General features: G+C 33.2%; 4 protein-coding genes across 5 annotated transcripts; 3 read left to right on the plus strand and 1 right to left on the minus strand.

Annotated features, from left to right (window-relative positions):
* Window positions 1-217: 217 nt before the first annotated feature.
* LOC123888153 (nuclear cap-binding protein subunit 1) lies at window positions 218-16888 on the minus strand. The gene is made up of 19 exons (XM_045937118.1): window positions 16443-16888; window positions 16285-16344; window positions 15307-15363; window positions 14185-14256; window positions 11858-11920; window positions 11275-11451; window positions 10034-10165; window positions 9093-9159; window positions 8170-8369; window positions 6448-6518; window positions 5482-5566; window positions 4803-4871; window positions 4553-4671; window positions 3365-3503; window positions 2661-3158; window positions 2090-2389; window positions 1328-1506; window positions 1103-1214; window positions 218-674 (listed from the first exon to the last, which is right to left on the minus strand). The coding sequence occupies exons 1-19, from the start codon at window positions 16530-16532 to the stop codon at window positions 564-566; spliced, it is 2601 nt and encodes an 866-aa protein (XP_045793074.1). The 5' UTR covers window positions 16533-16888; the 3' UTR covers window positions 218-563.
* Window positions 16889-18232: 1344 nt separating this feature from the next.
* LOC123891685 lies at window positions 18233-19175 on the plus strand. The gene has a single exon (XM_045941593.1). The coding sequence runs from the start codon at window positions 18233-18235 to the stop codon at window positions 19100-19102; it is 870 nt and encodes a 289-aa protein (XP_045797549.1). The 3' UTR covers window positions 19103-19175.
* A 271-nt stretch (window positions 19176-19446) lies between these two features.
* On the plus strand, window positions 19447-19980 carry LOC123891686. Its single transcript, XM_045941594.1, has one exon. The coding sequence runs from the start codon at window positions 19447-19449 to the stop codon at window positions 19978-19980; it is 534 nt and encodes a 177-aa protein (XP_045797550.1).
* A 2082-nt stretch (window positions 19981-22062) lies between these two features.
* Window positions 22063-26880, plus strand: LOC123888154 (zerumbone synthase-like). Of its 2 annotated transcripts, none has more exons than XM_045937119.1 (4): window positions 22063-22302; window positions 22445-22528; window positions 25671-26026; window positions 26245-26880. In XM_045937119.1, exons 1-4 carry the CDS (start codon window positions 22283-22285, stop codon window positions 26694-26696), a joined length of 912 nt encoding a protein of 303 aa, XP_045793075.1. In that variant the 5' UTR covers window positions 22063-22282; the 3' UTR covers window positions 26697-26880. The 2 variants fall into 2 exon arrangements, with proteins under 2 accessions (XP_045793075.1, XP_045793076.1); XM_045937120.1 differs by having other exon boundaries at window positions 22066-22302; window positions 25674-26026.
* The last annotated feature ends 367 nt before the right edge of the window (window positions 26881-27247 follow it).

The following is a 27247-nucleotide window of genomic DNA, read 5'->3' on the forward strand; positions in this document are numbered from 1 at the left end:
GTTGCTTATTTGTGGTGTGGTTGTGTAAATTCCATCAAAGATTATTGGACGTGTTAGTAATTTAAAATAAATTATCAATCCATACGAATATGAAGCAGATATAGAATGTAAATACAACTGCATTGACGATTTGAGGCATTTCGATAATCATATACGCAAACATAATATGAATATAGCATAAAGTGACTTCAACTTTTAAGGAAAAGAGATGACAGGCTTGGAACATAAACACAAGTTTAGCAATCATCACAATGGATACACCAAAAATTACTTGGGCTCTTCTTTTTTTTCCACATGCCGGTATGCACCTCCATAGGTGGTGCACAGCTTCATTCCATAAATTTAGGTCAATTAGTAGCTATGATTAAATCAACAATATACATGGAGGCACTGCTCAAGTTCCATCAGAATCTAAACTTCTAATAATACAAACCTTGTGATCAACAACATCACAAGAGCATACAACATTCTTCCTTGGATCAACTAAGGAAACACTTAGCCATCAGATCAAAGAATAGATTTAGATTGATTTTGAGAAAAAGGACAAAAGATAAATTATTTGATCAAGCCTCATTAACTGGTCTTCGAAGACCAAAACCAACAGCTGACCGAAAAAGGGGAGGTGCATCCTCTGTTAATACCTCTGCATCCAACTTTTCAATATGGGCCCATATCTGAATAAACAATATCAATGTCGTGTGATGTCAAATCATTTACTAAGACTATGAAATCCTTTTTGCAGATGCAACTAGAACAATATTTGAGGAAACAATAAGAGAGCTGTGCAGACAAATTAGACTGATTTGAATTTTTGCAGAAACAGAGCAAAATAAAATAGTGACACAAAACAAATACTCCATTCGGTCTCGTGTACAAGCAACAAAAACTTCAAACTTAAATGCATTCAACCAACTTTCTTAAGGAGTGTGCATTTTTTGTAGCTTAAATATAAGACCGGAGGCAGTACTACACAAATCCAGTAGCAATCTAATTGCGAAAAAAGAGGTGCAAGTGTTTGCACATGCAAAGTTTTGTTAATATGGAATTACCAACCTACAACGATTATTTCAAAATTCAAATGCAAGTACTTAAATAATGTTACCTCAGAAGCGTACTGCCTAGAAAAGGCCTTCACATAACTCAAAGTAGTGATACACCATTGCTCCTTTTCACCTACATTATAAGCAACATTTTTCTTCCCACCATTTGACTGACTGTAAGAGATTAAGAAGTCAAAGTTAATACATAGAAATAGTATTTTTCCACAAGATGTAATTTGGTAGTTATTTAATAGGTATCCTTGGTAAGATAAGGACAGGCCCCGGACCTGTTTTGAGGTATCTGATTCTCATTGTCTAATTCCATTGTTGACGGTTCTTCCGGGTCAACTGCCATATCTTCAACTTGTGCAGACTTCCATTCACGAAGTGATCTAGCTCCAGATCCCTTGGGAAGGCGATCAGTCAATACATTTGAGAAGCTTTTGAACAACAAGAGAAACAATGCCTGTGTGAACCAATAGGCACCAAGGGCAGGAAAATACTATGAGAAACAGAACTTCAAGTATATGCCATTCAAATTAAATGGGTCAGCGACCACTAGAACCAAACTCAAATTATAAATCAAATAAATAATAGAGGCAAGTAAAACTACAACGAAAGTGAAAAGAAAATCCATAGTTATAGTACTATTTTAAGTTGCTCAAAACAAGACAGCAATGAAAATATAGAAGTAGCCAGGTGCTTCTCCAGTCTCCATTTTACCTTTCTTTTACTGCTTAGGAGGATTTATTTTCTTTCATCATTGCATACTTACTTACCATCCTTCCAAAATCATTCTTCTCCACTCACCAAAAACTTCCAACACCTAAAAACGGCTACCTATGGTCATGATATAGTCCACTAGATCACTCTGAGAGAGTGAATATTTTAAACTAGAATCATAATATTGGCACATTGTTTTTTTAAACATTTCCAAATGGTATCTGCAGTGTACACATCATAAAAAGAAAGTGGCACTTCAAAGTATCTCCTTTGATAAGGAAAAATATCTCCAGACTATTAACCATTGCAAATTTTACATCAATTACCTCATTTTCATCAGTTGCTCGGCCAAGAAGAGCTTCCTTAGCTTCTACAGATTCTTGAATAGATACCAGCTCCTCCTGTGCTTTTTCAGCATGTGATTTCAATCTATTCAACATTGCAGGATTTTCACCAATAACTGGTTCACCATCCACAAGTGCTAGTTTTGACGCTGCAGCATCTACCTCTGCTTTTGCCTCATTGACAGCTACTTCAGCTGAAGAAATATTCCTTTTAAGAGATAATATTTCTTTCCTTAGATCAGAAATTCGGTTGTATGTTTTGCTTACTGCATTTCTAAGGACCTGTTGGATGTAAAACAAGGCGGAAATTACAAAATGAAATAAAGTATGCATGACAAGGATCAAATAATTTAAATGTTATGATTTGTAAACCATCATCATCAAAACATGTATTTTCCAGCACTTATAAATGTTAGAAAGAACATCCAAAGCTGATAATGCTAAAATACAATCAAAAGCAAAAGAAAAATACTTCCCAATCACTGTATAGTAAACTAAGAAGGAAGGAAGGAAGAAATATAAATGAATTATCAATAGAATCTAGATTAAGTACCTCCCATGGACGATCTGACATGTGAAATTGCTCGACATTTTTTTCTGAGAAGACCCATCTCACAATAGCCAGATTTGATACAAGTCGATAACCCATCATTCGGTCAATTGCTATTGCTGTCATTTGGGTGTTACTCTTCCAGAAAGAACCGACTTCAGCAATCAGCATAATTTGCTTATCCTCGTCAGGACATATTTTTGAAATTACTTGCCCATATCTTTCTAATACAGTTATCAAATGAGTGAAACTCTTGGATCCAATGTTGAGAAGAGTCTGTACGACAACTCTGAGTGTAACTTCTAGACTATTATTTGGAAACACGCTTTCTTCAATCCACGAGATTATTTCACGGACAGGTGCCTTCCCTTTAACCATTTCGTTGAGCTGTCCAGACAACAGCTGTTCATTGTTTTCTTTACCATTTTCTGCACCAAGATTGAAATTTGGTCCACCCTTCGGAGGAAGCAATTCTTCTAAACCAGGTGCATTTTCAATGCTCTATACAAAATATAATGAAAGGAACACCATTAGAAACATCAATATACCAATTCCATGAAACCAAACTAAAGCCTATTCATTTAATTGCTTAGGGAAAATCATCAACAAAAATATATAGTGAGACTTCTCCATACTCTTTTATGATTTTCCAATATGGACCATAACCAAAAAATAACCCAAGTGGAAATGCAGTAATGAATAATTACCTGCTTGACTTTGTCCCAGTATGACAAGCGAACTTCCCTCTCCAAAACCTCCTGAACAAAGACACGTTGAGGAGCCCACCTAGGGAGATCTAACACATAAGCCCACTCTTCCCAAGGCCATATGAACTGAAAGTTTGATCTGTATATCAAAAACCATCAACCACTCAGAGTGTGAATACACTAGAGAATAAAGATGCAACTTTACACTTGACAGTAAAAAGAGAACTGGTAAAAACGTTATTTTAGTTTACCCATGCATTTTAATCCATTGCTTAACAATCTTCTACATTAAGTAAATGAAAGAAACAAAGTCTACATTAAGTAAATGAAAGAAACAAAGTATTCGTTTATCGTTATTCCAGAGTTATAAATATATATATCCGAATAAGTATTATAATTTTATCCATCAAATTATCATAAGCCATTGTTCCTCAGCAATCATCACCAGTTTCTCAGAAATATTATGTATAGGGTTATTCAAACACAACACACACATTTATTCCACCAACAAATTTATCCCATGCTCTTGAAACCTACAAAAAAGACCGTTCAAGGCTGAATACTAGCTCCAATATAAACATCAACCACCTCATCACGGAATCACCAGAACCATTACTGAACTTCCTTCCTCTTAATTTGAGCCACAAGATCTCACTTTCCTTTTGACCAAGACAAATCCCAGGGCAGAGAAAATGATTTTGATTTGTGAAACTGTACCCTTCTATAAAAGCAGTCAATTGATCATTAACAATGGACAATCATCATTTCCAATTCCAACAGCCTGTGAAAAGGACACTCAGGTAAAATTGCAGCACAGATCAGAGTCGACAAATGTCAGATCTGCAGCTTGAGTTTTCCAACTTCTGTTCAGTTTCTAGAGTTGAACTTGAACTTTTAACCCATTTAGTTGAATGCTTTGTATTGAAGATCAATGAAGAAAGGTTGTGATTGTGATGAGCATGAGCTAAGTCACTAATGTTAGATCATTTTGCAGATAATAAACTAATTATTGCAACTTCAGCAAATAAACTCGATGGAAGCTTAGACTTGACTTTTGTAAAGTGGAGACTGTATTGGAGAAGGGAAAGGGGAAAACAAGATATAAATCACACAGAATATGAACAGGTACATATTATCTCCAACGATGAATGAATCCTGAAATAGCAATTGCAAAAAGTTGGAACATACAAATGGTGTGAGAACCAAAGGATTAGTCGTGTTCGGCACTCCATATCCAAATCAGCAATCTTTTCAAAGAGAGCACGAACTGCTCCAGCAACAACTGCAGGAAAAGCTCCAGGAAGAGCCTACAAGATAGAAAGCAATGAGTACCAAACATTAAGTGGAAATTGCAATCAGTATAAAATTGTAAAGGAGAAACAGTGATCCCTCTGTGATGGGAAAAGAAGTCAGCAATGTTAAGTCCACTTGAAAGTACCTTACAAAGGTCAATAATAACCAGTGTGTAATACACTGGTTTGAAAGGTGGTTGCGGAAGCATAAGCAGCTGCAAGAGACAGAGAGAGTATTATTATCAAATTTGCCAATATTGTGTGGTATATTCAGCTATTTAAATAAAAAAATACAAGGAAACCAAATTCAGCCATATCAGAATATGAAATAAAACATGTTGGTGCATTTAATTTGCATAACATATTTTACTTCAAATTTAACAATTTAATTATAATAAAACCAGCTATTAAGCGTTACTCAACGTATCAATGAAGAGTAATACTCCTTCCGCCCCAAAATAAATGTCACTTTAGCAAGTTGCACGCGTATTAAGAAATGTAGTTAATTTTGTATGGGAAAGAAAGAGAAATTGAGTAATTTTACAATATTATCCTTCATTTATTGGAATGGGAAAGAGAAATTAAAAATCTGGAAGAGAATGAATAATAAATAGTAAGGGGTATAATAGGGAAAACGACATATCAAATGGGAATATTTTTTTTGGCAAGAATGACATATTGTGGGGGCGGAGGGAGTATCTTTATTTTTGAGCTTCTGAAGGCAACCTGTCAAAGCCCGTGTGGAGGGCCAATGCAACCTTCTAACGTCAAAGCACAGATTACATATAAGTAGGACAAAAAAATTGCAACTTTACATGATAATACCTGAGAGAATATTGTCTCAGCCATGAGGTACTCATATCTGAAGGTAACCGGCAGGCCAACCATGAAAGAAGCACATTCCTTTCGACTAGCTTTGCATGAACCCAAAAATGAGAATAGTTAAAAATACATTGAGAACATTCTAACACAAAAAATGTAAAAATAAAATAAGTATGAAGCACGGACTCCGACACGGACACATGTTGACACTGATAATTTAAAAAACATAGGACACCGACACCGCTACATATATTTATTTATTACTTATTATCATTAAATAAAATAGTAATATTAATTATAAAAGATCTAAATTGATCAATTTATTTTATTAAAAAATTCTAAAATGAGATATGATAGTATTTGACTTTTATTTATCCATCTATATTGAAAAGGTTAAAAATGTTTTAATCTGTAATGTCGTTAACCCCCTCATTGATCCGTTTCAAAAACCACATCATTGATTAGCATTGTTTCGACACATCTTTGATGTGTCTGGGATGTGTCCAATGGTGTCTAAGGTGCGTTAGCAAAGGAAAAATAAATTATTTTGGAACACTTGTTTGAGTTACCCACACGTGTTGTATGAGTGTTATACAGTGTCGGACACCGGTCCAAGGAGCGTCGAAGTAAAGGAAAAAACAATTTTTTTAGGACACTTGTATGAGTCTTTCGACACGTGTCGTACGAGTGTCATACAAGTGTCGAACACCGACACGTGTCCGACACCGCAACACGATTAATCCTAGAGGTGTCTGCTTCATAAGGACCGAATGGTTCTAGAATTAATAAAATAAATGGACAAACCCTTGATGGAATTAAAATTAAAAGTTAACTAGACAAAATTGGCACAGCATAGCATGATGCATTTTGAATATAATTTAAATTTAATATGTTCCTTGTTTACACTCTCACCACACCATCACTACTACTACTATTCCAGTATAAAGAAATTTAGCAGTGTATACTAACCTGCCATTGAAATAAAAAAGCACATCTAAGAGATACTCTTCCACCACAAATCGATCTATAGGCTGCATATCCTGTCATCAAAAATATTTATTTATTGAATCCATTATGTGATTGGCAAAAGTGAAATTTGAATTAATATCAACCTAGTCTAAGTATTACTATAACTTGTTAACCCTGAGAAAGTTCACGTGTTCAGGAAATAATCAGCAGGCACATCATGCAAAAAGCAGCCTGATGCACAGTTGCACACTAAAATTATTTTTTAAAAAAAAAAGAAAAGAATAAAACAATTTAATGAGAGAGAAGACAAAAGCAGACTGTAAGAAATCTTCCCAAGTAACTGCAAAGCACATCAAGACAACCCAGATCAAAATAAATTTTAACGCTGAAATCCTATATTCAAGGGGGAAATATTATCAGATGCCAGAGACTAAATTGAAAAGAGAACATGTCATCATTGCACTTGAAATGACTTCTCCCTTAAACAGGTTAAAGCTAGAGAAGCACATAATTTTTTTAAAATATTTGCGTGATTTAATCGCACAATCAATTAATAAAAAAATCCTTATTTTATACGTTAATAGTTTTGTAGATTAATAATATTCAATGAATGTAAACAGACTTATTCCTGCTCCAAATATAAATATGGAACATAACAAAGAAGTGGCATGAGTTCGGAACACAATAGTTTTACGAAGGCTGATGTGCCATTGATGCTGAAATCTACTGTGAAAGAACATCCAAAACTGTTAGGTGAAATGCCATGGAACTAGAAGTTTCTTTTCTGAGAATTGCACAAGAGGTTGTTGAACTTTTTCATAAAATTATCATAAAAATGTTGTTGTGTGAGATTCAAAACTACATGGAACAACGAAGCCCCTACTACAATAACAGCTTTTAAGAAAGTTAGAGATTGATGCTCCTATCTGGGTACACCAGGGTATCCCCAGCACACAATTGTTGAAACTAATCACTCGAAGTAACTAAGATGTATTTAAGGGGTTGGCATCTCCCAGCATATGTTTTTCCATGTCCACCGGCAAGAGAGATTGAACCCCGACCAAATGCTTACAGGACCCAAGCACTCACAACTTGTGCCACACCATGTTGATTAAGGATGGATGCTTTTGCTTTTATATGCTAAAATTTGGAAGGAATAATCACTAGAACAACGTATATAAGGAAATTATATTTTTGAAACACAGCAGCATTCAAAAGCGTAACCTATATACGTCTAAAATAAACAAGTTGCTTTCAAGAACATCCTTTAAACAGTTTATCACAATTGTTATGGATTACTTCAAATGAAGGTATAAATAATTGCTTAAATAAATAGTTAAAGGATTTTATTCATGAGAAGTTCTCTCTATTAAAAGCTGATATGTAGCCTAAAAGGAAAAAAAAAAATTTACATCATTGCGATAAGATTTGGAAGTTCGCTAGACTATGCCAAAAAATCAAACCAAATAATTTAATGCTTCAAGAAAATGTGTACCAATTATTTCACCAATTCAAAAACAATAGAAACACCATCAATCAGTAAGTAAACATTGTTGAAAATCAAAAGTCAGTTTTTAAATAAGAAAACCCAAAATAAAACGGAGGAAAACTGAAAATGAATAGCAGTCAAATGGTAAAAGAGACAAGTTTCCATAAGGAAGAGGAAAATAAAAGAAATTAGTGCAAACATGGAGGACAAATATCATATGGAAGACAAATCACCTCCATTTTACTTGAAGGAAATATATTTAGCCGCCGTATTCTTTGAGGATACTTTAATTCTGCCTCATGCTTCTCTTTACCAAATGATACATCGGAAGGAACTGACGACATGGTTGGTAAGTTGGAGCAGTTTATTGTCCCAAATTCATGGGACTTCCCAGCAACCAGCTGAGCTTCAAAGGAAAGATGAGGTCTTGGAACTAACAATTAAAACAATAAACATAATCAGGCAAGGAATGAAACACAAGGAACTAAAGGTAAACAAAGATGATGAGTATGGCACGTAAAATATAACAAGAGAAGACAAAAGCAAAATGATGTGTCAAATAAACAAGTTGTACTAAACATATGACTTGGTAAAAAAAAAGTTTGAGGGGGTGGTATGTGAGAATACGCCATAGACCCGTGTGGAGTAGCACACTGCAATATCCCCAAGTCAGTTTAAGTTATTGACACAGTTATCAGTAACTGAACCCATTGCCCAAATCTTTAAAGAAGTTATTTGCAGTTCTGCACATGAACTTTTTTTATAAAATTGGGGGCCCAGCTCCTATGCACATAAACTATCTACTCTTAATATGTATAAAGGGCAAGTGAGACCTTTTATTCTATGCATTACATAAACAGAAACCAAGAAATTCAAACAATCCCGTAGGCAGGAATCCACAAAAGAGGAAGATAAATCAATATGACTTCCAAGGTAACACAAGTGATTTTTTTCTTCGCAAAAAGAAATAATCTAATTATATTTAAAGAGATTGCAAAATGGATTTGCTCAACCATATTAGTTCATTCTGAAGTGACATAACCCATATATCAGTAATGAATAGGATGCGGTGTGTTCCTTTATATAGTTATTGATTATGTACATGATTAAATGCAGTAGCATACACTGCTAAAATTTGCAAAACGAAAAAACTTACCACTTTCAACTTTCCATCCATTGCTTGATAAAACTTGTACTCTATCCCATAAGTCCTCCAAAAAATCCTAAAAAAATAGCATAACAAAAATAATCCGCTTTAATAAACCCATTCTGAGCAACAAAAGGGGATAATAAATGGACATAAAAATAACAGAGCAATCATTTCTTTCATTTGGCTACAAATATTTGAAAACAAAATTCTCCGAGTTACAGAAAAACTGGAGTTTATATTGCCATTGTTATTCTAAGAATCTATCCTTCCTATGTTTTCGGTTCTGTCGTGATAATAACATCCTAACAGTATCAGCGTAAGAAAAACATGACATGGTAGGTTTTCTAAAATTACAAAACCCAAGTCATTTTGCAAAAACCCGACCTGACATCCCTCTTCCCCAACTGCACAGACTTGAAACAAACTTACAATCCCTCGAGTTGGCATCAAAAATCATGATACCGTTGTAATCTTTCACATGTCTGATCCTAAGTGCAAAGAAGCACAGCGAAAGGAGTTTGGATCGCAGGATCATGAGTAAACCATCAATCCAACAACATTGTATGGGTCCCATAAAATTTACGTGGGACCGGCATAGTTTAGTGGAACCCATATTCAAAATAGTCGTCCCCATTTGAATTTCAACTAATGAAAGAGAATGTGTTGGAAAGAGTGTGTTGCTAGTACTCCTCAACTTTTAGGCTGAGCCTCAAATGTATAACTGCCTATAAATGTAAATAATCTAAAAGTTGGAGGTCCGTTTAATTGGCGTAACAAGTCTAGGTAGGTACATTCATATACCTGAATGTGACATTCCAAATCCTAATGTTTATTTTCCAACCAAAAACAATTATTTGATAGTATGTTAAACAATTATTTAAAATTGACATGTTTCTCAAAGAACAGAAAAATAACATGAAATTAAGTATTAGCAAACAGAAGCCAACCTTGTTATTAAGATCTCTCTCAATTTCATCAACATTCTCAAAAAAGGATAAACCATTGTCAGAAGTATGCTTTCGGATGCTCAAGTAAGCTTCTATACCAACCATTACTCTCTCAATATCTTCGGGAATTTGCTGTGAACAGATGTGACATGTCATTCAGTAGAAAGGAGTATTCAGTGAGTAATGAAATGAATGAATAGTGTAATTTCAACAAACATGCACATAAAAATATGGCAACAACTGCAAGCCTATTAGCTGAATCATTTTCTGCAAAATTTGTAACTTCTATATTTAAGAAAATGCTAAGATGCATACAAAATGCCAACAACTGTAAGCCTAGAATATCTTATAATATCTTTAGAGTATCTTAGAGTGTATTTGGATGGAGTAATTAAAAAATTTAGAGGATTTAAAATTCTAAGCAATTCAAATGATTCTATTTGAATTACCCTCATTTCATTTTCCTTTTTTTATAACAGAATTACCCTCATTTCTAAATGTGTGTTTTGGATAGAATAATAGCAAATTTCATTGTAAACCATTTTGGGCCACTTTTATAATTTTAAAATGTTTTGGGTCAAATCCAAAATTTGAAGAATAGGGAGTAATTTGCAATTTTTGAAAGAAAAAATTAGGGGTCAATTTAGAAAAGGTTTTAGGGGTTAGTGTGAAAATTTTGAAACATATGGGAGGAAGGAATTTCAAATTCCTAGCCTTTAGGTGTCATTTGAAATTTCTTAAATTTAGCTTGGAAAAAATACTTCATAAATTCCCATAATTTTGAAAATTCTCCAAATTAATTATCCAAACAAAGGAATTTAAATAGAAGAACTTGAATTACCCCAAAAATTACTTTACCTCAAAACATTCCCCCATCCAAACACACTATTAGTGTATTTTTTTAAGGATCATTTTATAATCTTAGAGTACCTTATATAATCTCATAGGATTAGTTTTTATATTACATATTATTTGCTTATAAAAAAAAATTACTTGTTATTAATATGATGTTTCCTGATTTCCCAAATTATATAGGATTGAGTCTTTGAATCCCCTATAAATAAGGACTAGCGTTCAGTCTTTTACATCAAATTAGTATCAAGATACTATTAAGTTATTACCAATAATATTTAAGCTCTTATTATTTTTCTCCTCCTTTTATCTACAACTCAGCTTCAACAGTTTCAGCAACTTCGCTAAAGTTTAAAAGTTAACCAAGCGTTACAGCATCATATAATTACCTCAACAAGTTCAGCCCCACCCCATGGGAGGCATGATAAAATGCAAGCTATGTAAAAGTCAGCACATGGCTGCCATAAAGGATTCCCTTTTTCCTCGTCAACTGTTGTGGCAGCTGATGATAAAAATGTTTCAAAGACATCCACTAGAGAGCTTGGTTGAAGAGCTTTACTGCACATCTAAAGAATTTAAAAGAAAGCAACCAAAAAAAAAAAATTAAAATACGTTTAGCTGCATATACTATAAACACAGTCCACAACACATGACAAGTGCAATACTAAGGCAACAAGAATATAAAATAAAATGTGAATATATTTGGAACTGCAAGAGAGTAGGAAAGTAAATAAGTTATACAAGAACATGTAAGAAATATTAATGATGAGGAAAAGAATTACAAGCCAACTATATGATAGTTTAAGAGCAGGCAAATCATACTAACAGGGTACAAAAATTTATCATGTAAAATGAACCCATAGTGAAAAATTTAGGAACTTCCTCATACTGTACAGAATGTACCTAGCAACGATTATGAATTCAGCAAAGGTACACTATATTTTTGCAAAATACAACAATGGCAATACTTACCATAACAGTCATCAGCCTCAATAAAATACGAATTCCGTTGCAGTTTCCAGTATCTAAGGCATCCTAAATTAAAAATACAACAACAACTAAGTAACATTAAAAAGTATAATTATAAGATATAAATCAAAGAGATTTAGCAGAGACATTTACAGATCAAAGTAAAACTTATATAGCTTGTTATTTATATTCAATTATTAAAACAAAATTAAAGCAATATACACTGACATTTATCTCGAATGAAAGAACAAATTCAAAATTGATAGTGTAAGTATTTAAAAACCATTGCTAAGAACCATTAAATGAGAAAGTCAAATTGTTATATCAAATCAAACAAAACCATAACCATCAGATAAAAAAAATTTGTCAATGTTTTATAAAAACTTGCAAAAAATATGGTTCGCCACCAATTAAAGATTTCAATCTGATTGTATAACTGTATTGATTACAAAAGGACCAAAATACCGATGTTAATCGCAGCTCATACGACAATGGAGGTGAAAACATAGGTGTGTGATGTGATAACATGTCAATTGAGATAATGTTGGTGTCTACATAGTGGACACCAGGTTACACAAACAAATATTTAAGCATCCTTGTCAAAGAATAAAACAACTTTGAAAAAACAAACACCATAAGCAAAATCCCCACTAATTTGATATCATCAATGAATAAATCAGAGTTGGCAATAATCCACCAAAAAAAATCAGAATTGTCAATCAAGTATAGTGGCCAATGGTGGCAGACCAACATGCACCAAAGTTTTATATTAGGAATATGTTAAGAAGTCCCACATCGGTTGAGAGATGGCCTGACCAAGTGTTTATATACTAGAGGCAATCCTCACCTTACAAGCCGGTTTTGTAAGGATGAGTTAGGCCCAATACTCATTTCTAAGATGGTATCGGAGCCTCTCGACAATCCGTTGGGCCACCTGTTATCAGGTTTCCGACTTTCCGCTATCGGGCCACCCACCGTTTATATCCACGCACCAAGCCCAAAAGTGCTGGGCGTGAGGGGGTGTGTTAAGAAGTCCCACATCGGTTGAGAGATGGCCAGACTAAGTGTTTATAAAGTGAGGGCAATCCTCACCTTACAAGCCGGTTTTGTAGGGTTGACATAGGCCCAATATCGATTTTCTAAGAGAATAGGTTGAAATGGAGCCATGCTAAAAAAAAATATGTCAATTTCGTATTATAAAAATTAAGAAAATGAAAATAAACATAATAGTAATTGATTGTCACATTTAAAAATATCAGTTTACTGCAAGAAAATATACTAGTATTTTCAAGGGCCTTTAATTTTTTCTAATTAGATCAACATCTTTTATATTATTTTTTGTTGTTATTAGTAACATTAGTTAGTTTGAGGTATATGCTCTGATTTCTTAGTTGAATCGTCCATAATCCCGTGTTTAAGAAAATAGATTTGAAGAACATTCAACAGCTTAAAGCTGCGAGACTTTACTACATGAGGATTCCTAACATCAGTCTCCGATTATTCACCACCAGGAGCTCAAGTACAAATGCAATGGTCATAGGTTAAAATATGAAATTACTGATCATATGAAACTAATGAATTTTATTCTGTTTATAATTTGGATGGTGTGATGAGTGACGACTAAACAGAATGTTGATGAGCTTTGTGGCTATTCAAGTACAGCTTCAGAGAGTAGGGAACCTACTTCACTCCATCATGGCAACCTTAGTATGTGAGATAGGCAATGAGTGCTTAGTAAATGGTTTTTTATATCACAGACATGGTCAAAACACATACACTGCAAAAATCGCAAGCCTGTCGAGTAGAAGAAAAGAGGGCAAGTGTAATTCAACCTACGGTTGCATCTAGTATGGCACCCCAGTGGTCAACCCAAGATGCCCACTCCTAAATAATTTTATGGCATATAGTACCGAACCTGACATGTCATATCATATCACTACGACCAACTTTGGCAGTTTTGGATTAAATGGTGACAATCTCTGTTCCTAACTCGAATAGTAGTTTTTTTATCAAGCATCCACAAATGCGAACTCTAAATTTTAATTTTTTATAAAAGTAGCTTTCAGAATCAAAGAACAAATCATCCATATGGCAAGCAGTATACATAGCTGCAAAAACTGAACCACCTAAGTTTAAATTTCAAATTCTAATATTCAACATAAGATTAAGAAATGCTAACTATTGTTCAACAAATTATAGACAAATTATTAATACAGAAATATCCCTATACATGAGTGTCCAGCTAAAAATTAATATTAACTACAAGAATGAAAAAAGTTGAAACAACTGCAAGTAACCAATATAGTAGGTTCAGTGGCTTAATCACTTACCTGAAATTTAGATTGAGTTTTATCCACCAGTTTTTTCACAAAGTCCTCGTTTTCCAAGTTAATCAAGCCAATCTGAATAATATAAGTAGGAAACCCAGGAAGCTCAGCAACTAAATTTGGAATTTGGAAACTACTCAAGATGTGCAAGAAAAATCATAATACATAATTGAGATGGTAAGTAGCTGTGGAAACAATAGAAGATACAGAATTGAAACAGCATAATTACAGCAAACCAATACAAATATTTTGCATTGGTTGCAAAATGCAACAAATAATGGTACAAAAAAATATAAGTCAACGGCAACAAATGTGATGACCTAGGTTAACTATATTGCTACTTTTATTATGTTATGTCATTATAAAAATTTAAAAAGTTCTTTGTTTTTCAAAAACCTGCTGGTTATATGCACTCCGAATTTGAAAGGTACATCAATTAGACATTATACACATCTTTTATGAAACCTTACAACTATGATGCTGAGAACAGAATAATGTTCCCTAAAATTTGACTATAAAGTTGTCTAAGTGATGAAAAATAGGAAAAATGGACAATGAATCTTTAAATAAATTTCTTCAACCATATACATATCTACATGTTATACAATGTTTTCTATGTCTGTCTAAATTTTAATGGACAACTGAAATTCGCATAGCGGAAAAGTAACAAACTTGTGCAATATAAAATGGTTATTGTCATTTTGTCTATCTACCCAAAAAAAAAAATTGATTAGGTTTGCAATTGAGAATTAAACAGTATAGGGAAAGTTAGGACATTTGGTTGATCAGATAAATTGCCAATATACCATAACTACAATTTCTTATGGTAAATCATTCCCAGAATAATTAGATAGACTTCTGTCATAAGCTAGTGTTCACCAAGTTTCCCATACTGATTAATCAACATAGTTCAGCATGTTCACACACATATAAATCAAACTCGGAAAACATAATGCATGCACACACACACACACACCAAATAATAATCAGAGCATCTTATTCTTATATCTGTGAAACATTCATGCACGCTTACATATCCTAATTAAAATATTAGAACATGCAATGAAATAAATAATGAAATTCATTTACAGTTCAAGAGAAATAAAGAGATAAGGAAATATCTACCAGTGTTCCATAGAAAGGAATCTTGTGAGGCAATTGTTCAGCACATGTAAGAAGGAACTGCGTGAAAAGACAATAAAGTAAAAATCTCATCATACCAAACATAGCAGTGTCGTATCGCAACACACAAAAGGACAATAGATGGCAATTTATCAGACACACTAGACAACGGTGTGTGTCTAAATATGAAGTGCATCCACACTGAACATATGACCGCACGATAAAAAATATTCAAATATTTTAACTCGGAACAAAAAATGTAGAAGTCCTTATACCAATTACCACATATTACACTTCTACGTTCTAATCAAGCTTCTAATAGTGTAACTGTTATCAACAGTTAAGAGTAAGTTTAATTCCACAGTGACAAAAATAGATTTTGAATGAGTTATTTTTGTAAAATTGATTTTTAAAATTGAGTTGAATGCAAAGTGGTTTATGTTTGGATGCATTTATGTAAAAATGAGTTGAGCAATAAACTTCCGTGTAAAATCAATTCTACTAGAGAGCAACCAAACATGTTGAAATCAATTTTAAACCTCCAGGATCAACTCTTCTCGCTGCTTGGAATGTGGAACCAAACATAAGCTAGGTGGAATAGGAAATAGCTAGGAGCCAAACAAGTCCTTATCATTGTAACGAACTTTGCGGAGTCAGCGCATGTCTCAACTAATTAAGAATCAATTCTAATTGATATAGACATATATCAATCACCTCTGATTAAACAGAAATAGTACAAAAGAGTTCAATCAATCTCTACTTTCCCCCTCTTTCTCTCAGATTCTCTCACTTTCCTACTAGTTCATCTCTTTCTATTAGCTTCAATTTCAATATTTCTGAAGCAAATAAGTCTTCCTATTCATAGAAAAAGCAAATTCAAAACACGTGAATTGGTTCATTGATAATAACGTTTAACCTAACAACCAGAATATAGAAAAATTCGACTGAAATGTAAAACAGAAGAATATAAAATTGACCTACCTCCAAAATCTCAGTTTCGGAGTGTTCAAGCTCACGGCGAAGAACACCGAAACAAGTTTCCTGGAAAATCAAGAACCAAAAAGAAGAAGAATTAGGAAAATCGAGATGAAGAAAAAGTTGAAGGAATAAAGCGAAAAATAGAGAGGGAAAAAGCGAACAATGTGGTCTTTGAAATCGGAAGAAGGTCCATATTCGGGACTCTTATCGCCGATCCGTAGAAGAAGAGTTCTCCAACTACTACTACTCATCGTGGTGTCCGACGCTACGCGGAGAGGGTGGGTAGTCTAGGTTTGAACTCTGTGAGGTGAAAGTGGACTGTGAAGACAGTGTGTCTGTGTGGTGTAGGAGTTTGGACCGAACCCCCAATTTCAACTCTGAACCCTAACGATAGCTAAACTAAACTAAACTAAACCCCAAACTGTAATATGGTACTGTTCAATGTGGTGGTATATTTTATTTTTAGATTATTGGAGTAGTGATTGAATTCAGATTTTGTTCATCAAATTTGTGTAAGTGAGGATGAATGTAGTTTTTCAAAATTGGGAAAAAAAAAATTAGGTATGTATAACCAAGTAAATATGGTTCATTTTTTGTCATTGAAATTGCACTTCAAAATGAAAAAAATAAATAAAAATAAATTAATGTATACGAAAGCCCGTTTGGATTAACTTATTTTTGAGCTTATGTAAAAATAAGTGATAATTTTTGGAACTCCCAAGTCCTAACCTAGTAACCACTTTACTATCTCTCTCCAAACCCACCCCAACATGGGACAATTAAAAGATCTTTAGTTTCAGGATTTCCACAGCCCCCACACAAAGATCGGAAGAATTAAGAGAGATTCATCTCCTTAACAAATTCCCTTTAGTCCGTAATTTCTTATGAAAAAATCTTCAAACTAAAGTTGACATCAACACTTCTAACTTTATGAATTTGTGAGAATCCTAACCGCAATGAATTCATTTTCCTAATTTATGATGCGAAAATAATCATAGAAAAACAATACTAATTGAAATTGAAGATGTATTTTATTTTTTTTGGGTTACCATGATATTGGTACGAAGTTTCTACTACTGTTAGCGATGACTAATCTTCGTTGGGAAACCTGTGGGGCACACAATGTGTGTTCTTCCTTCCCAACTGAATTTCTCCATACATATGAGCTAGAAATCGAATCTCTGACCACAAACTTAAGACTATGTGCAATGGTCATGTTGAATGTATATTCAAGTGCAAAATTGGTGTTGAAACCATTGCTCCTACCATGTTGAATCTGAGCTGGATGAAAGAGGAGATGAATATATTCAACTCAGTTGAACACTGCAATCGAGGACAGCTGGCGCGCTTTCATTTGCCTAGACAGGCGCGTGTGGAACACGCGCAGACAGCGCGCGTGAATTCTTCTTCAACACGGAGAGAGAACATCTTTTGGATAAAGCAGGCCACGTGGCTGCTTCTGATTGGGGCGGGCGATTTTTTTGATTTTTATCCTTTGAACTCAATTATCTTATTGCAAATTAATTTTTTATTTTTTTACCAAAATTCGTGATTTTTTTTTCTCTACAAATAGAGACTTGGTTCATTTCATTTGGACACAGAAAAAAAAAACCAAGTTTTTTACTATCTTAATCTATTATTATCTTTCTAATTAGTCTTTCTTTTGAAGTTTTAATCTTTTTTTAGTGAAATGGATCCCAACAATTCTTCTAATTATCCCAACAATTCTCAAAATCCCAACAATTCTCAAAATCCCAACAATTATCAAAACTCCAACAATTATCAAAACCCCAACAATTATCAAAACCCCAACAATTATCAAAATCCCAACAATTATCAAAATTCAAATCAATTTTTCAATCAACATCCTCAAAACACACCTAATTTTGGTTTAACACCAAATTTCAACCAATCATCCTTTGTTCCAAACTTTCATCCATATTATGGAACTATGCTGAGAAATCCATCTCAAACACCCCCGTTTAATGGTTACATGCTGATGGTTAATGAAATTTTTTCGAGTGGTGGTACAACTAACTTTCCCGAATTTTCAACACAATTAACTATTGTTAATGAAGATTCAACTCCTATGAGCAAGAAAAACCATCAACCATCATGGAACACTGAACAAAATTTGGTGCTAATTAGTGGGTGGATCAAATTTGGAACAAGCAGTGTTGTCGGGAAAAACCAGAAAGGTGAAACATATTGGGGTCAAATTGCTGACTATTGTAATGAGCATTGCTCATTCGATCCTCCGCGTGATGGAGTTGCATGCCGAAATCGTTTTAATTATATGAACAAAATACTGGGTAAATGGATTGGCGCTTATGATGGCGCTAAGCGTCTCCAAGTAAGTGGTTGGTCCGAGAATGATGTTTTGGCAAAAGCGCAGGAAATATATGCATGTGGGAAGAATGTTCGGTTCACTTTAATGGAAGAATGGAATGCTCTCCGTGATCAACCACGTTATAGTAGTCAAGTAGGATCTGGAAGTAGTGGATCTAAGAGATCTCACGAGAGTGATGCATGTGGCTCAAACTCTGTAGGATCTAGTGCTCGTCCTATAGGTAGGGATGCAGCCAAAAAGAAGGGAAAAAAGAAAGCTTCCACACCCACAGAGGTGGTGGACAAAGAATGGGATACTTACATGAAAATGAGGGAGAAAGAGGTGGAACATTTGGCAATGGTAGTTTCCAATCAACAAGAGAAAAACAGACTTAAGAAAATGAAAATGTATCTGAAGTTAAGTTCTGATGAGAATCTCGATGACCGGAAGAAAGCCATGTTGGACACATTGGCCCAAGAACTGTTTCCATAATTAATTTCAATCAATGTAGTGTTTGCTTTAAATATTTGTCTGTAGTGTTTGCTTCAATTATTGTGATTGAATAAGTCAGTGTAATCTTTGCTTTAATTATTGTGATATGTCAGTGTAAGGTTTGTTTTAAGTATTTGTACTACGTGTTTGCTTTAATTATTGTATCCACCACCCAACTTGCTTTAATTATTGTGTCCACCACTCAATTCTTATCTGATAATTAACTCTATACAATAATTATTTGAAATCCGTCAGTGGACCAAATTGAATCTATATATAGGGACTCATCCATTTATGTATCAATATCCTAAATCTCACTCAATCTACTTCCAATATCACAAACAATGGATCCATCAAGCGATGATTTTGATGTCGCAGCCTACTTGCAAAATCGTGAAGTTGAAGAAACTTATGTACTCAACCGATTTAGAGAGCGTCGGAAAAAAATATTGGAAGATGGTGCACCTCGTAGTAGAAAATATGTCAATAGAGATCATTCAGCTGCAAACCAAAGACTAATTGACGACTACTTTGCCAATGAGCCTACATATGACGATGCAATGTTTCGTCGTCGGTACCGCATGCAAAAACATCTTTTCCTTCGAATCGTTGGGGACCTTTCAAGTAGTGATAACTACTTCACCCAGCGAGCTGATGCTGCCAAGAAAGAAGGTATATCACCTTTAGCAAAATGTACCACAGCAATGCGAATGTTAGCATACGGTATGGCAGCAGATGCGGTCGATGAGTACATCAAAAAATTTGGAAGCTCATCACGAATTGCAAGCAGATCTAGTGAAACACATATGGACAAAATTTGGAATGTTTCAGGATTAAAGATGATTTGTTTCGTATTTGTGTGTTGTTTCGTATTTTAAGTTAGTTTGCATCGTATTAATTACGTAACTTGTGTGTTGTATTGCATTTTAAGTTAATTTGTATCGTACTAATTACGTTATTTGTGTGATGTATTGCATTTTAAATTAAGAAAATAAAAAAAAAATATTTAAATAAATTTTGTTAAGTGTATTATTTTAATTTAATTTTAATCGATAATTATAATGTTATTTAATCATAAAATTTAAATAAGAATATGAAATAGAAAGTGGTGGGGTAGAGAAAGTGGTGGGGTATGATGTTGAATATAAAAACCATTGGAGAGGGTAAAAGTTGAATGTGTGTTGAATGATTAGGTGGAAGAAAGAGAAAATGATGTGGAGTGAAAAAGTGGGTGTTGAATATTTTTTTGTGTTGAAACCATTGTATGTAGTCTAAGGAGACCAAAACTCTTACTACTTTCGCCAATTCATCGTTGATTAAATGAATTTTGTTTTTTAGCATATGCACATGCAATATTAAAGAAACTTATCATTATTTAACACCCTTGGCAATAAAAAGTGCACACTGCACACACGATTTTGTACAGGATCGTTACTTAGAGTCTTAGACCCATCATGCATCACAATTCACAACACATTTGCATAATATGAATTTTGTTAGCAAAAGACATTCCGGAAAACCTGTTTGTTGTTCTTACAAATGGGAACAAAGAAAAAGAAAGTTTTAGAGGAAAAAGGTTCCCACTTCGAAACAAAGTTCCTAATTGCAATTTTTGTTTTTTTAAATTTAATATTTAGTTTAAGGACCGACTAATTTCATGTCTACTAAACAATATCTAAAGAATTCAAATCTAAGACCTTAAAAATAGCATACTCCAAAGTTTTAAGCTTTCACCATCAAATCAACTCACATAAATTATTTATCATTTTTTTTATTTGTGTAAAATGATCGACTGCAACACTTATTTTATAAATGTTCTATATGAGTTTACATGTTTTATTTTGAATATTTTTGTACAAAAAGTTGCTACTGTAGAGTGATGAATCCGGCTCCTCTAAAATGTATGATTCACTTTAAAGTGTAAAGTAAGTAATATCAACCTTTATATAATAAATTAAAGCTAAATATTATATGTACATCAAGAGAGATCATGAGTTGTTACAATTTTCTCATTTTAGTGGATCTAAATCCTAGAGTAATATAATAGTTATTTGTATGTTCTTGTGAGCTTAACTAATTTGTTGGTATGAACATCAAGTTATATATGTAGGAGCCAAAGTTCGAACCTCGAACACTCCAATCACTAGACTACTTGGAAAAAAAAAATATTTGTATTTAGCAATAAATTTTATTTCATGGGAATTTCTAATTAAAGACGCAAGTACAAAATAGAGTTTTTTTTTTGTCTAAAGTTTTTTTTTTTGTTTATCATGATATATATAAGTGTGAAGTTTTCAACTAGTGGTGACTAATCTCAGACTATTTTCTTTACTGTAAATTTTTAGCCATCCACTTACATTGTTAGGTACAAATATCATCTAAGGAAATATTTATTTAAAATTTGAACTTTTTAAATATAAATTAACAAAAAAAAAATGATATGATGACATTGAATTTTATCTATATAGTACTAGTACCTAATGTAATTAGAGTATTCTTATTTAGCATTTTCCATATATTATACATGAACAAAAGGTAGATGGACAACAAGTTGCACTGCTAAACCTTTATATATAGCAAAATCCAAATTTTTGAAAACTATATTCATAGACCTAGACAACACAACACTCTTATGCATGACCTTTTGAACCATTTTCAAAAGGTTTACAACATCTGGCACTAGAAAGTCAAAAGTGTGTCAAATGTAAATGGTATAAAAACGTGTTGATTGTCATGACACACTTTCTTATGTTTGACATTTTACTTACAGCTTTGAGGGAATTCGTCTTACAGTAAAATCTTCGACCTCCGGTCCTACAAAACCTTTTTTTCTTATAAAGAGTGATGCACATGAGCCTGAAATTAATACTATGATTATTTATTTAAAACTATGACCGGAGTTCGGACTCATGCTATCTCATTTGTGTATTGTGTTTTGTCTATATGTACCAAAGAAAAGTTAATATTGATAAGTTTCCCGGGTGAGGAAAGAATATTTTTTGTTTTAACCTTCCTATATTTGTATCAAACAAAACTTTGTCACACTCCTTCCCCTTAAATACTCATCAACCCATTATTTCTTTCTTTGCTTTCTCTTCTTTCAAATTTACCCAAGATCCCATCAAAGGTCAACACTCTTCTTGTTTCCTTCACAATCAGATCTTCATCACTCTCACCATCATGCTCAGAACACTAGCAAGGTTCAATATATTCATTTTATTTATTTATTATTTCTAATTTCAAACATCAAAATAATTGTTCTGTATATTTGGCTAATATATATATATGGAGTAGTATTATGTTATATATCTATACGTTGATAAAGATTGATCTTTTGTACAGGGAGTTGAAGCTCAGCAACATCATCAGCAATAGTAATTTGGTTAGAAAAAGCAGCAGATTCTATGCAACGGTTGGTGGAAGAAGGTAATAACTCTCATTAAAGCTCTTTACTGTGCTTATATCACTCATGCTCTGGATGCAATTATAGTATGTGGATTCTTTTTTCTTCATAAATGAATTTATTATTTTATAAATTGAGTTGAGTTTTTTTTTCAAGTTTTTTAATGGTTAGAAATTAAGGTGGAAAAGTGAAGTGTCTGAAGTTCGAATCTCGGTCTCTGCATATATAATGCAATGTTCCTATAACTATTAACCGAGCTAAGTTCACATAGACAAATTTGAGTTAAGTTTAACTCAATCTTACAAAACCGATTTATTAGATAAAAATAGTCTCTATTTATAAACATAGGTTGAAGTCATTCAATGCGAGCCTCCTCATGCTCCAAATCGAAAATTTGAAGTGTGATCTGATAGTGGTAATCTGATTGTACTATATGTTTAATAACGATAATATAATCATCATACAATAGAAATTTTGTTGCGTTGTTTCATTTATTTTAATATATAAAAGCAAAACTTAATACGAGACAATGAAGTGTCTCTGTAAGCTTAACGCAGTTGGTAGGGATATCATATTATATGTGCATGAATCAGAATTCGAACCCTGAACGCTCCACTCATTCACCTTTAAAATAAAATTTCTAGGAGTTAGGATCCTCTCCATTTAAACTACTTAAAAAAGTAGACAATGAAGACAGCAAGAAAAAAAATGAGACAAATGAAATGTATCACACTTTTTTTAATATGTTCAGTTCAATTAAATTTTATTTCATTTTCGTTGACAATATTTGATAATCAAGACACTGTAGAACTATTATAAATATATAGTACTTTTCACTACTAGAATCCGCCATATATAGTAGTAGTACTTTAGTTTAATAATTTTTGATGTAATTTGTAAAGAGAGACATAGAAACAAATTTAAACAATGACAACGGAATTCAGTGAAACACATGGAACAAATTCCGCTAGCTGCCTCCAATATACATGTTCCCATGCCATGGATCTACCAACATAAACAGCTATCATAATTTAACTGTCCACTTTTATTTTTAAATTAAACATGTCCAATAACTCAGCTCATCATTCTCGTACTAATTAAATAGGGCAAAATTACACTACAAGTCCTTTATCTTATTTTTTTGTAACACTTTGGTCCTTTATCTTTTTTTTTGTAACACTTTGATCCTTTATCTTTTATTTGTAACACTTTAGTCCTTTATTTTTTTTATTTGTAACACTTTAGTCCCCTTTTTTGTAACAGTTTGGTCCTTTATCTTTTTTTATTTGTAACACGTTGGTCCTTTATTTTTTATAAATAAATAAGATAAGAACCAAAGTGTTACAAAAAAAGAAGATAAATGACCAAATTGTTACAAAAAAAAGATAAAGGACCAAATTGTTAAAAAAAATAAGATAAAGGACCTGTAGTGTAATTTTGCCAATTAAATAGGGATTAGTAATGAAGCAAAACAGTGTAAAAAATGTTAAAACAACTTCTCTTTTTGTATGCATGTACAATACACAGTGGTTTGGGCTTTGGGGTTTGTTTGGTAACCACACATTCATGATTAGAATAATTTTATGTATTGACATTTTATATGATTTTATGTTAAACTCTAATTTAAATAAATAATTAAATATAAAAAATTAACCAATATTCAATGGTAGTATGATAGATACATTAGAGTCAAACAAAACTTCAGAGTACCAGATTATCAAAATAAGTCATTTTCTATCTTAATCAATCTTTGAAATTAATAAAACACATCTAAAGTTTTTTTGTCCTTCTTTTCTTCCTCTTACTTTTCAAAGTCATTCAAGGAATATACAATCTTAGAAAAGTATTGTTGGATGAACCTTTGGTCCACAACATCATCCTCCAACTTTGACAAAAAGAAATTATGCTTTTGGATTTAGACATTTGAAATAAAGCTGAAATAATTTACATTTAGATAAGAAGCCATCATCAATAATCATTTTATGAGTGCTCCAATATTTCACTCTACATATTTCAAACCAAGCCATTCCTTTTCTCTTTATCTCATTTTTTTTATCCAACAGGAGCCTAAATCCAAAGAAAGAGGAACTGTAACACATAAATTGAATAAGATAGCTTAGTAGATATTGATACATTTACTATGTTTAATAACCAAAAAAAATAAATAACCAAGACATTTAGGGCCCGTTTGGTGCGCAGGATAGCATAGTGACATGATAGGATATAAAACAAGATAAGGATAGGATAGGATAACAGCAGGATAACAGTTATACTCAGTTATCATATCCTATGTTTGGTGCACACAGGATAACAAACATGATAACATATTTAATTAACAAAATTACTCTTGTAAAATAATTGTTATTTTTTTAAAATTATTTTGTAATTCTTTGAATTTTATAAATAAAAAATATAAATAAGTAATCAAATAACTTTATATAATTTAAAATAAAAATTATGAGAAAATAATCAAGTTTAATTTTTTATATGAATCATGATCAAATAAATAACTCAGTGATTTTTTTTTTCTTCTTATCCTATCCTGCTGGTAACCCAGCTCAAATTCAGGATAAGAATTATAACTAGAGAGACAGGATAGGATAAGCTTCAGGATTAACTTATCATATCATGCTGTATCACCAAACACTGGATTGCGGCAGGATATGATACAATTATCCTATCCTATCTCTTATCCTGTGCACCAAACGGACCCTTAACTGTCAAAAAAAAAAAACAAGACATTATTTAAGTGGTTAATGAGCTCCTCATAAAATTAATTGTTCGGGAGAATCCGAGTTCGATTCCTAGTAAGAACAATTATTGGTCTGCCTTTACTTATTCTACGGTCAAACTCTGACTTAGTGATGCCCATTTCCCGAGAAAGATAATTAACACACACAAAAAAAACTTTAGCAACCTCTAAAAGGGAAAACTCGAAATAAACTATGTTGTTGCTGCCTTCACTTCCCATCGAAGCTAGCCTATTGACACATCTATTTACTTCCCGATAAACATTGATGATCTTCACCTTGCATTATTGCTTTTCTCTTTCTCCCATCTTTTTTTCCTCACACCCATGATGATTCTCATTCATTCAATTCAATTCATTTTTGAACTCACACCCATGGTGATTCTCATTCATTCAATTCAATTCATTTTTGAAAGCAGGTTAGAAGGAAAAGTGGCAATCATAACAGGGGCAGCAAGTGGACTTGGAAAGGCCACAGCCCATGAGTTTATCCAACATGGTGCCAAAGTCATCATTGCTGACAATGACACTCAACTTGGGCCTCAGGTTGCAAATGAATTGGGCCCATCAGCCCATTATGTAGAATGTGATGTCACTATTGAGGCCCAAATTGAAGAAGCTGTGAATGTTGCCATGACAAAGTATGGTAAACTAGACATCATGTACAACAATGCTGGCATAACAGGCCCAATAACCCCACATAGCATAACAGAATTGGACCTTGATGAATTTGACAAGGTCATGAGAATCAATGTTACTGGAATCATTGGAGGTATATTTTTTTAAGCAAAATTTATTTTATAAATCCGGCTCTTATGTAATCAAACGGTCCAAATTCAAGCTTGTTAAAAATCTACGTTTTTCTAGACCATTTGAAGTGTGAACTTGATCAGACGACTAAAGATATCTCAACTGTGTGAATGCGATAAATTTCCGATAAGTTTATACCTTTGTGATTTAGATGTAATCATGGTAAACTCATCATTGCAGGTATAAAACACGCGGCCCGAGTGATGGTACCGGTGGGTTATGGGTCCATTATATGCACATCAAGCATAAGTGGGCTATTAGGTGGGCTTGGCCCTCATCCATACACAATTTCAAAATCTACAATACCTGGTGTGGTGAAATCTGCGGCTAGTGAACTATGTGGAGCTGGGATTAGAGTCAATTGCATATCACCAGCTGCAATTCCTACACCAATGTCATTAGGTCAAGTTGGAAAATTTCTTCCTGGTTTTACCCCAGAACAGATAGGGGAAATTGTTAGTGGGCTTGGTGTTCTCAAAGGTGCAAAATGTGAGGCCATTGATGTTGCTAGGACCGCATTGTACTTAGCATCAGATGACTCAAAGTTTATTTCTGGCCACAATCTCGTAGTTGATGGAGGGTTCACTTGCTTTAAAAATTTCGTGTTTCCTTCTCCGGATCAATCAACCTAATCAGGGTTTTAAATTGCCATCACGAAAGTTATGAATGAAATACGATTAATGTAGTAGCAATTGTAACGTGATCATGAAGACCTTGAAATTTTTTGTGTAATTGTATTATGGTTAATTTTTAAATTTGTTGGAGATTTTTTTTTATAATTTATAAATTTAAGAAAACATCACTTTTTCTATAGTTTGCACTTAAGTCGATATTTTTATATGATGGTTGCCAATTAATGCAAATGAATTCAATGCAATTAGTCGTCACTATAGTCAATAATTGTCATAACCGATAAAGATATTGAACGATCGATATTTCAAATCGTTAATTTGTCGAAGTCACAATGTGAGTCATCTAAAGATTAGATATTGGATGACTATAGTGATCAAATTTTTGTACTTCTATTTAGTTAGAGCTAAATTTGTGAACTTATTTTGATTTTTCATATAGTCCATGTAAAGGACAACATAGGTGTGATATGATCAAATTTTTGTGGTATATACTAAGTAAGGGCAATGCCAATGAGATAGAGATAAGAGTGTCCTTAACATATCTGGTCTGG

The sequence above is a fragment of the Trifolium pratense genome, linkage group LG6 (assembly GCF_020283565.1).
Source record: "Trifolium pratense cultivar HEN17-A07 linkage group LG6, ARS_RC_1.1, whole genome shotgun sequence".
NCBI classification, from domain to species: Eukaryota; Viridiplantae; Streptophyta; class Magnoliopsida; order Fabales; family Fabaceae; genus Trifolium; species Trifolium pratense.